This window comes from Aquarana catesbeiana, linkage group LG02, assembly GCF_042186555.1.
Source record: "Aquarana catesbeiana isolate 2022-GZ linkage group LG02, ASM4218655v1, whole genome shotgun sequence".
In the NCBI taxonomy this organism is placed as follows: domain Eukaryota; kingdom Metazoa; phylum Chordata; class Amphibia; order Anura; family Ranidae; genus Aquarana; species Aquarana catesbeiana.
Genome location: NC_133325.1, coordinates 335685371 through 335697627, shown reverse-complemented (window position 1 = coordinate 335697627; position 12257 = coordinate 335685371). Strand labels below are relative to the sequence as shown.

Below are 12257 nucleotides of genomic sequence, written 5' to 3'. Positions count from 1 at the left end.
TTACTGGGCACGTCCACCATATGTGTAAATGTGTGCCTATTTCTGGGCATCCTCGAAAACAAAGAGCTGAGGTATTAGGTGAATATTTTGCCACTCTAGCGGGTACAAGTTAGGACTTTATAGTTTGTCTCCAGTGCTAAGATGTTGGGTGAAGATGACTTAGATGTGAGCCATATGTTAGACCAATCCGTGTCTTCTAAAGTTCGTCCCAGGTCCTCCTCCCACCTCGGAACGTAAGAGGGTCTATTAAGATTTACTACTCCATATAATTGATTATAAAGTGATGAAATTGTACCTTTAGCAAATGGATCTTTTGTACAGATTGATTCAAAAATGGATAATTGGGATAATGGTGTATCCTCCTTTAGGAAAGGTGTATAGAAATTTTTAATTTGGAGATAGCTAAATATCTCAGAGTTTGGTAGATCATATTTTTCTCTAAGCGATGGGAATGAAAGGAATGATTTAGATGCTATGAAGTCATTTAGTGTCTGAATGCCTGATGTTGTCCAAGCTTTAAAAGAATTTGGGTAGATCCATGCCGGATAAAAGGCCGGATTTCTGATAAAAGAAAGGAGAGGATTGTGTGGAGATTGTAACTGATATTTGGTTTTTAGTTTATCCCAGAGAGATAAGAAGTGTTTAGTTATGGGATTATGAATTTTAAAGCGGTCTTTAGGATCAAGCCATAACAAGTTTGATATTAATAGAGGGTAATTTTCTGAAGCCTCTATAAATACCCATAATGGGATTTCCTGTTTTGCATGGTATTTGGACAGACTGGCCAAATGTGCTGCTCTGTAGTAGTTAGTAAAATTAGGGTATCCCAGGCCTCCTTTATTTTTGGGAAGATGTAGTGTGTGTATAGGTATACGTGGTTTAGAAGAGCCCCATATAAACGAAGTTGCTCTTTTTTGTACTATTCTCAAAAAATAGGAAGGAATTGGAATAGGGAGGACTCTGAATAGATAAAGCAATTTGGGTAGAATAGTCATTTTGATTGCATTAATCTTCCCTATCCAGGATAAAGGAAGTTGCGACCATTGTTTTATTAGATTTGTGATCTGTCTTAATACAGGAGGATAATTGGTTGAGAATAAGTCAGAATGAGATGCTGTTAAATGAATTCCAAGATATGGGATTGATTTTTCTGCCCATGTGAATGGGAGTGCAGCCCTAGCCAGGATCAATTCCATGTTTGTGAGTGAAATATTAAGCACTAGGCATTTCTTAGGATTAATCATAAGGCCGGATAGGGCTGCAAATCCATCAAGAGCTGCTATTAAGTTAGGACCAGAGACCTGTGGTGATGATAGAAAAAGTAATATATCGTCTGCAAATATACATAATTTGTGTGTAATACCTCCTACTTCAATGCCAGTTATAGTTTGGTTTGTTCTGATGTATTGGGCCATGGGTTCGAGTATAAGGGCAAATAATAAGGGAGATAATGGGCAACCCTGTCGGGTACCTCTTTCGATATTAAAGGCATCAGATTTGTATCCAGCATATTTTATATAGGCTTTGGGTTTATTATATAATGCTTTGATCCATGTTAAAAAGTGGGGTCCAAAACCCCATTTTTGTAATGAATATTGCATATATTGCCAGGATACTGTATCAAATGCCCTCTTAATATCGAGAGATAGAAAACATAAAGGGATTTTTCGTTTTTTAGCAATATGTGCCAATAACACTGCCCTGCGTATATTATCGCCTGCCTGTCTATTTGGCATGAAGCCTACTTGATCTCTATGTATTAATTTTCCTATAATGCTATTGAGGCGTTTTGCTATTATTTTTGCTAATAATTTAATATCAAAGTTTAACAGAGAGATAGGCCGATAATTCACACAGGAAGTATCATCAGAAAGTGGTTTTGGGATCATACAAACAATTGCCATTAATGTTTCTTGCCGAAAAGAATGTCCTTCTAGAAGTTTGTTAAAAGTTTCAGTGAGAATGGGAGAGAGTATTTCTGAGAATGTTTTATAGTATAAAGCCGAGTAGCCGTCTGGGCCTGGTCTTTTGTTAAGTTTTAGGTCTTTTATGGCGTTATCAACTTCATCTATAGTTATAGGCTCATCCAAACTGCTTTTTTGATTCTGAGACAACTCAGGTAAGGTTATTTTTGAGAAGAAGGATTCAGCCTCTGTAGGATTAAATTCATTGTTTGTCTTGTATAAAGTTGCGAGGTGTGAGTGAAATTTATGGACTATTTTAACTGGATTACAAGTATAAACATTTTTTGATAATTTCAAACGTATTGGTTTGAAAGATTTGTTAGTTGAATTTAATGCCCGTGCCAAACATGTGCCTGGTTTGTTTGTATTCATGTAGAAATTGTGTTTGGAGCGTTTGAGGGATTTATCAACTGACTCAGTGAGAAATAGATCGTATTCCAAGCTAGATTTTTCCAGATGAGATTTTGTACTCTGAGATGGATTATCTTGGAATGATATGTAGGCTGCATTAAAATTGAGTTCTAGTTTTTTTGCTAGATTTTTGCGTTCCCGTTTAAATAGTGCCATTTGTCTTTGTATTGTACCACGCAAGACAGGCTTATGAGCTTCCCACAGTGTTATTGGGGAAATGTCTGTTGTATTATTAATTGTTATGTATTCCTTTAAAGCTTGTTCAATGGCCATCTGATGTAGTGGGTGTTTGAGCATTATGTCCGGTAAGTACCACGTTGGGTCATGCGCTTTTGGTATGGCTGAGGCTATAGTAGTGTATACTGCATTATGGTCAGACCACGGAATCGGAATTATATCTGATGCAATAATTTCTGGTATCATTCCTATTGTTAGAAAAATATGATCTATTCTGGTGAAGGTTTGATGAGGGTGCGAGAAATAAGTGAATTTCTTTTTCATTGGGTTACTTTCTCTCCACGAATCTACCAGATTGTATTTGGAAAGAAGTTGAGGAAAAGGTAATCTAGAGGTTATTTTAGATGGTGTAAAAGGTGATTTATCTAGAAATGGGAGGAGGACCTGGTTCGAATCCCCGCACATTATCACTGTTCCTATTTTGTGTGTATTAATCACTTGTAATATATGTGAGAGGAATGGTGTAGGTTGTTTGTTAGGAGCGTAGTAGGAAATCACCGTGATTGCTGTATCCATTATATAACCCATGAGTATCAGGTATCTACCTTCTGGGTCTTTAATTTCTGATGATAAGGTGAATGGTGTGGATCGGTGAAATGCAATTAGAGTACCCCTTTGTTTGGTACAGGCAGAAGCCGTGTAAATTTGTTGATAAAAAGGAGAAATATATTTTGGAGTAGAATCTTTGGTGAAGTGTGTTTCTTGGAGGCATACTATGTGAGCCTTCTTGTTATGGAAAGTATGGAAGGCTTTGGTCCTTTTTTGAGGGACATTTATTCCCTGAACATTCAGCGAAAGTATATTCAGTGGTGCCATGGCAACAGATCAAATAGTTTTGACTTACTTTTTGTTATGCAGAGCTGACTGCGCAGATCAACCTGTGTGGACTGAAGAGATGAAAAGATAGGAAAGAAACCAGTGAATTCTGGAGTAAAGAGTAAACAAAAAACATATGAGATTAGATGATACATTGTATAAATTATTTTTTGCAAGTAATCACAATTTACCCGTGAAAGAGAATAAATATCTCTCTCAGGGGAATAAGTGCCTTCGTCACACTCCCACATAATATGGTTGGGAGAATGAGGAGGGCTAATGGGGGTACACGGATCATCCGCTTACAGGAGAGAAGTGCTATATCAAAAGACATCAAAATGATGATTCATTAATTGGAGTGCAGAATATAGTTTTTGTTGAAATTATTTATTCCAGGGTGGTTGTATATGGTTAGTTTTGCCCTTGGCTAAATAATTCAGTTAGAAAGGTACTGTTAATAACTTTGGTATTGATGAAGATGGTTTGAATTATTTTGGGATTTTAACCCTTTTAGAGTAAACAATTACATATTTTATTCATATGTAACTGTTTAGATATGTTAACTCATAAAATTGAGGTTGTATTGCTTCAGATTAGAATAAACAAAAACATAGTTCTAGGAACTAGTTAGGTAATAATATATTTGTTTTAAGAAAAGAAAGAAAAAGCTTCCATTACTTCTGGATTATTGAACATATTTGTCCTAAAAAGTAATAAATCTATTGTTATTACCTGAAAATATATAACTGAACAAGAATTTCCTTGTTTCACTTATATATTCTAAGGCTATATGAATCAGAAGTAATAAGAAATCTAACTGGAATGTAACATGATCCCACACAGTGTGTGACTATCAGAATGCAGTTACATTCAGTTATAAATACAGGTTTTTTATAGAGAACCATCTCTTAGTATAATAAATGAAGAGATATCAGGAAATAGGATGTCAGTCCATTGAATCTTCTTGGTCCATGGATGATGTGGCATAACGGCCTCTTTTGTGAGAATGATGATTCCCATTTTGTTCTGATATTTTCTGGGTGCTGACTGAAGGTGAAGATGATGCCATTCTTCTGCGTGTGGGAGAGTTGCTGTTTGTGGGTTCTGTCAGATTTAATTTTAAAAGGGTTTGTTGTAGTTCATCTGCTGATCTGCTTCTGTAAATTGTACCTTGGTAGTTAAATCTGACTGAAAAGGGGAAACCCCATTGATACATAATGTTGTGGCGTTGCAGTTCCATTAGTTGGGGTTTCATGGATCGTCTTTTAGTAATAGTAAGTTGGGATAGGTCAGCAAAAATTTGATAATTGTGTCCTTGAAAATTAAGTTCCTTTTTTTCTCTTGCAGCAATTAGTATTTGTTCTTTCGTTCTGTAATAATGACATTTTGTGATTATATCACGTGGGGGTCCATCTTTCTTTTTGGCTGTGAGGGCTCTGTGTACTCTGTCCAGTTCTAAACGTTCAATAGGGATATCTGGCTTTAGTTCTTGTAATAGAGCAGTAATAGTAGATTGCAGGTCTGTCACAGTTTCAGGTATTCCCCTTATGCGCAAGCTTGAACGTCTGGCTCTATTTTCGTAATCTTCGAGCTTAGTTTGAAGTATTAAATTCTCTTTTTTTAATTGTTCCAATTCTGTTATATTTTCTTGGGTTGTAATTTCAATTTCATTCATTTTTATTTCTAAGGCTGCGGTGCGGTTTCCCAGCTCTCTTATTTCTTTGGTTAGGCTGTTTGTTATTTGGTCTGAGGTTTGTTTTAAAGCCTTATGAAGCATCTTTTCAAATTGTAATAATATTACTGGGGATGCTGAGGAGGCTTGTGGAGAAGATTGTGAGAGGATTTGTTCTGTATCTGACTCAAATGGAGAGTCTTGCTGTGACATTTTCTGTCTGTGAGAGCACCCTGATGCTGTATATTGTGAGGTGACTGGAGCTGCTTTAGTTGCAGTGAGTGCCTGTGAGCTCTTTGTGAGGTGATTTTTATTTCTGCCACGGCTTCCTCCCAGTACCATTTTTCCTGCCCAAACTTTCACAGTTTGTTCCCTTGGGCAAAAAGGTTCAAATGGATACCTTTTGAACCTGCAGGCTCCGCTTTGTCCTTCTCTTCTCTCCTCAGCGGTGTGGAGCTCTAACAATGCATGTCTGCCCTGCTAGACTCCGCGCATGCACCTCTCCTAACGTATGTAATGTATATCATCCACTTAAAAGACTTAACTCTTTATAATACATAGATCCTTTAAAAGTGCGCAAAACCAAAATATCAATAATTCAGTAATAAATCCGATATATAGTCATGTGTATAGGGATTACCTAAAAGGGAAAAGAGCCGTGGTGACGTCACTTCCGGTCACGGCCAAGATCGGAAGTTTTTTTCCTGTTTGTACATGCTGTTTACCTGTTACATCAACCGTAAGTTTTTACTAATTACATTAAAACTGTTATCAAAATACTGCACCATAGGTCCCTCCTCTTACTTTTCCATGTCACTGAGCTGAGAGTTTGATTGTTCCTGAGTAACCGGGGAATCGATCTGCCAGGGACCGATCTGCCAGTGCGGATTGTTCAAGTTTGGCTTATTTATTTGATATATGAGGTGAGAGGCTGGGGGAAACGTTGTCACCCACACTGGAAGGGGGATGCAAGTTAGATTGTGGCACATGCACTTTACATCGGATGAATTGGCCCGCATGTTTGGATTCAGCACTTTATTTGGATTTTGTTTGACTTTTTAAAGAGACTGTTTTTACACATTGGACTTTATTTATTTGCACAAAGAACCTTTTTGCACTGCTGGAAGTCCCGGATTGCTTTTTGCACTTAGGCTACTTTCACACTGAGGTGCTTTACAGGAGCTACAGTGCTAAAAATAGTGCCTGTATAGCGTCTCTCCTGTGTCTCCAGTTTACACTGGAGCGGTGTGCTTGCAGGATGGTCAAAAAAGTCCTGCAAGCTGCATCTTTGCAGCGCTATAGGAGCGGTGTATTCACCACTCCTAAAGCGCTCCTTCCCATTGAAAACAATGGGGCACTGCCACAAACCCGACGGGGGGTTAAAACCACCCCGCTAGCGGCCGAATAGCGCCGCTAAAACGACGGTAAAGTGGCGTTAAATATAGCGCCGTTTTACCGCCGGCACCCGCCCGCCCCAGTGTGAAAGTAGCCTTAATTTTGCCATTGTTTGCACAAGTATTGCACAATTGCTATTTGCACATTTATTGTCTGCCAGATTGTAGCACTATTTTGCACTTTATTTGCCTAGTTGCTATTGCTGCACAATGTTTGCACATTCACTGGATATTTGTTACTGTTATATTTGCAGCTATTACTTATTATTATTATTTATGTTCAATTTAGTTTTAGCTTAGTAAGTGCCACATTCTTATTATATATATATATATATATATATATATATATATATATATATAGTCATAACTCATGATAGAAGACTTTATACACAATATACATACATCAAAATGAACGGTGTCCATCACAGAACATATAATTGAAACTTGAGCATGATAAAAGAGTAAGCTTAAAAAAAAAAATCAAGTCCACTTGTGAAATCTTGAATATAAATAAAAATCCACAGTGCAATAGTAGCAAACCACCTTGAAATCAAATGTGCCAGTTCCCTTACCAAATGGTAATGATCTCTAAATTATAAGAGATCAACAATGCGGAAACCATCCAGTCAAGGGCCACCAAATGGAATACGGCAAACTCCAAAGTCTTCAGGGTCCTCCACTGGTTAGCCAAAGGCCACTCCTCAGACTGGGGATATGTGGTGGTAAGAGCAAAGGAACATAGAGTAGTATTGCGTAAAACCACATCATTTATTAAAAGCAGATATACTCACAAATGTAAAACCATCTCATAGGCAAAAAGATCACATCAGAGAACATTGTAAGGTGTGTAACATCTTAATTCACTGGCCTCACCCATGCACATTTCGTCGGTACAATGGACATCTTCAGGGGATAGAAGAAAGGAGGCCACTTGCATATCTTACACTTTTATATACCTTTTAGTTAGTGGTAGATCACATTCATCTGAGATTGTCTGAAAAAAACAAACTGTCATCTTGCCGCATCACCTCCAGCCAGAAGTAATGAAATCGAAAACCATCATATCCATAACCAAGGACAGGAAGTGATGACACTGGAAGTCCTCTGGATGCCATCTTTCATAGTACTGAGGACAAATAATGATAAATTGTCATAGAAAACGAATTGCAGGCCAAAAGTAAAAATTTACACAAAAATCATCAGTCCGCATAAAAGTAGAATTACATATCAAAAATAAAAAGGTAAATAAAAACAAATGAAAATATATAGACTGACATGTGATGGCAGCCATGTTGTGGAAGCATTGGCCATAAATCATCGGAACAAAACATCCTTTTAAACGTTAGCTATAGATTATACAGTGGTTTGTTAGACCTAATTACATTCAGTAATAAATGGAAACTATATTGTGAAGTCTAGTAAAAGTAAAGGAAAATAAAATGATTAGAAAATATTACCTAGGAATTGACCACATAGCTGAATTTCATCAATCCCAATAACTATTAGAAATACAGTATAAAATATAAATTCTCTCAAAATTATTACAATTTTTCCTGGACTTCCACAATATGGTTGTTGCCATTTATTATTCAGTACAATAAATGGCACTAATCTGTAGTTTCATTGTGCTGACAGTGGATTTAATTAAAAAAAATGACCCGATTCCCCCATCCCAGTGTTTCTCAAATCCAGTCCTCAAGGCACCCCAACAGGTCATGTTTTCAGGCTTTCCATTATTTTGCACAGGTGGTTTGATCAGTTTTACTGCCTTAGTAATTACCACAGCCATTTCATCTAAGGGAAATCCTGAAAATATGACCTGTTGGGGCACCTTGAGGACTGGAGTTGAGAAACACTGCCCCATCCACACTCTTGCGGTGGATGGGGGAATCACTTCCACTGAACTATTGTGTTCTGATGGCGGGGAGATTTCAGCACCTTCAGAATATACTGATCAGTACTGCTGGTTATAGCTGGCAGCATTGATCATGCAGAAATTTTACATTAGGCTTGTTGTACAGAAGTTGATCTGTAGATCAACTTCTGTACAAACAGCCTGCTCATACATGTATCAAAATTTGGCCGGCCCATGCTGAACCGGCTAAATTTCAATCCTTGTATGGCTGGCTTAACTCTGTTGCAGTAAACTAAGGGGTGTATGTGGGGGAGGAGGGAGATTGATTATTGTTGTTTCTTTGTACTGTAAAACTGTGCACCTCTAATTAAAACTACCTGATGAAAAAAATCAATGACAAAAACTTCCACCCACCACTTCTTATTCCTGTTCTGTTCCAATGGCCACAACCATTTGAGGAATTTCCATGTTCCTTCACATTAACCAACACCTGTTTTAGTAGTAATCTTTCTGACTGATATTATCTCTCTCTCTCTCTCTCTCTCTCTCTCTCTCTCTCTCTCTCTCACACTCACTATGTCTGTGTAGTGCCCTCCTCTAGTTAGACGGCAAGGCTAAATTTCATTTTTGGCTCAGTGGAGCCTTGATCTATTATTTTTGTCAGGGTTTCCTAGCTGGGTGTTCTCTCACTTGCTTCTTGAAGAAGATTCCAGAATACAGAGCGGGGAGAGTCAAATGACCAACATAAATATTTATTATGCTTTAGCCAATCCCTGGATGGAGGCACTCAGAAGGTAGCTTTGGAGGTGATAAATGTTTGGAAGGCCTTTCCAGGGTGTTCTTTTCTCTCCAGGGAGGGTTCCAGTTCACCTGGGGCTTCTTCTCCTAGGAGATAACTACCTAGACAGGAATTGCAGTCTGGGCCTCGGCAAGAGTTGGGCTGAAGGCCTGGAGGAGATTACCAATGGATTATGCTGGAGGGTGAAAGCCCTGGTTTGGAGAAGGACCTTTTATTTCCCTCAGTGAGAATCTGTCTTTGGATGCTGTGTGGCAGACAGCTCCTGGGACATTGTGTGTAAGGCCTGATTTGGGACTGTGGTGTGTGCCTGCTCTTGTAAGGATTTTCTACTAAGAAGCTTGTCCTCCCATTGATTAATATTGTTGTTTTGGCATATCCTGTGACCCTAAACCCCTCTCCTGTTCAAGTTCTTCAGCAATAAATAGGAATAAGACATCCCCTAGATGGAGTAATTATTGTTGGTGTGCATGAGACTGCTTGTGACTCGTGGCTAGTGGGCATATTCTCAGTGGCGTTTCAGGGGTGAGTGCTACATCTGTATGAAGAGAAGCCTAGGATCCCACATAGGGCTGAAACAACTAATCGATTAATCGACAATCAATCAATTAAGAAATTAATTGATTACTATTTTGATAATCGATTAATTGGCCAACCGATTAGTTGGCCTGCATACAGAATGCATTATTTGTTTACATATCAGGAAATACAGTGCAGCACACATACAGCTCAGTACATCATCCATACATGTTAGTAAGTGCCTGAGAACTTGTGAATGTGTGAGGAGCAATGCCTCATGGGACATGTAGTCCTGGGCAGGAAGTGAGTGGTTCTAAAGGCAGAAGGTTTCTTTACCTTACTATTGGGGCACTTTATACTGTACTTAACGCACAGCAAAAATCAGTGTAGAAACAGATCAAAAGCAAACTGCATAGGTGTGTACCGAGCCTTATGCTGGCCACATAAATCAATTTTCAGATGAGACTATTCATATGAAAAATCTTTGTACATTTGCTGAATGAAAGAATGTTGTTTAAAATTTTCACTTGCTTTTAACATTCTGTTTTAAGATTAATTTAATTTCTGAACAAAAACCACATACTGTCTGAAAATTCCTTTTTTTGAAGGAATACATTGTTTTTGTATGGCCAGCATATAATATATTACAGTTCTGTTTGAAAATCTGCAAAACAGTCTTTAACTTTTTTTTTCTTTAAAAAAAGATCTCTGAGTCTGATAATATTTACCAGATTCAACCTCTAATAGTATATACAGTATATCTCCTCTAATAGTATATACAGTATATCTCTTCTGTCTGTTATTCTCAGAGTGGATTAGAGATTTTGCTCTCTAACCATATAGTTGGTTATTTATATTTACCACTGTATATAGATATTTAAGAATAAATTACCTTTTTTTTTTAAACTTTACATATTAACTAAATTATACACCACACTTTTTTTTAAGGTTATTAACCGAAACAATAATCGGCCAACTAATATATTATGAAAATAATCATTAGTTGCAGCCCTAATCCTGCAGTAACAATCGCTTTATTAACATACTGTATACTGTATGAACGGGAAGCTGATTAAAGCATTCTTCCTAGGTTACAGTAAGACAAAGATGACTTTTTGTGGTTTCCTAGAAATAATGCCAGTACAACTAACATATTTTGACAGGTGGCTTTTTGCCAACCTAGAGCTAGTAATATAGTGGAAAAAAAACCTCACCAATATTAGATAAGGAGTTGGTGTTTTGTCTCACTATTGGTCAAGGTTGTCCCATCATTTGTACAGGCTTGAGTCTGTATGTGAATATTACAGCGCAATATATTTCTACTCCTAAGACATTCTAAAAGATGACTGAAACTGATTGCATGCACATACTGTATTCAATATTGTTTGGGCAGCTTGTTGGTACAGACATTGTTCCACATTAAAAATACAGAGACCTGTTAAATTGAAAACATGTCCACTGCATTTAAATGGCATGGGATAAAGTATTAAGTGAGGTGGCACAAAGGATGTGCAGAGCCCAGCAGAAATGACCTGCCTTGAGGCCAGTTATTCTCCAATTTAAACCTGGGGCTAAGCTGTCTGATAAATCATCCCTCTGACTCATTCAGCTTCTGCTACTGAGTTCTGTTATCAACTGGCTTCTTTCAGAAAAAATGTTATTCATAAAAATAAGTAATCTTTTAATTGCTTCTATGGTTACCCTACTTGTTGGCACAAAAGAGGAACATAAAATATCAATATGCAAAATTTCATTCCCTTTAAACAACAAAGAAAGAAATATGTGTGTACTTGTTTAGGTATATGATGAAATTATTAAACAATTATTGTATACTTTTTACAGAAGCCAAGTGGATATAACTGTAGACTATCAAAGTCGTTTCTTGCACTCTGCTGAAGCAACTCTGTTATTAGTAACAAGACCAGCCAATGGAGCAGGAGGGACCACGGTGGCTTTCTCTCTCCAGTCAAGGCTGACTGATTTAGTGCCCACTGTAAGTATTGATATTTAATGCTTTCCATAGCAAGTATTGTCTAAATGGAGCTGCAGTTTTTTTCTTTCTTTTTTAATTTCAATATTTTTTTGATTTTGTTTAATCGCACAAAAGTACATTAATCATCAGTTTCGAATATACAAAAAGAATGGGAAAAAAGGGAAGGCAACTCCCAGTCTAAAATAACAGAATGCCGTAGACATTTATTCTAGGATTATGAGCCATGATCTACCTCAAAACATCCAGTTTTTTTTTTTATTGGGATGTAATGTATCAAAACATATGAATGACAGGATGTTTATGAAAACACATGTCCTGGTGCAAAGATTTATTATATGTTCTTTAATGTTAAAATATTTGGAAACTTAGTTTACTAGATGTTTACCAGACAGAGTTTGATGTTGGGTTTTGGGAAATTAAAGAATAAAATAGAAATAGCCCATAAAGGGAAGAATAATGATTTTGGGTCAATTTTATTTTTTATTTTTTGTTTATCATTTTTTAAACTAATGCTTTTTTCATCTTTTTGCTCTTTTAACATGCTGAGTCCAAGATCACCAGCCAGCCAAGTTAATAGTCTTTATTGATCTCTTAAAACAA

General features: G+C 37.1%; 1 protein-coding gene across 2 annotated transcripts in view; it reads left to right on the top strand.

Moving 5' to 3' along the window:
* CFAP47 (cilia and flagella associated protein 47) overlaps positions 1-12257 on the top strand; it is a 769322-nt gene that overhangs the window by 316043 nt on the left and 441022 nt on the right. For both annotated transcript variants that reach the window (XM_073614843.1, XM_073614844.1), the window contains exon 39: positions 11507-11657. In XM_073614843.1, the coding sequence (XP_073470944.1) occupies positions 11507-11657 (151 nt within the window). The remainder of the gene's footprint in view (positions 1-11506; positions 11658-12257) is intronic.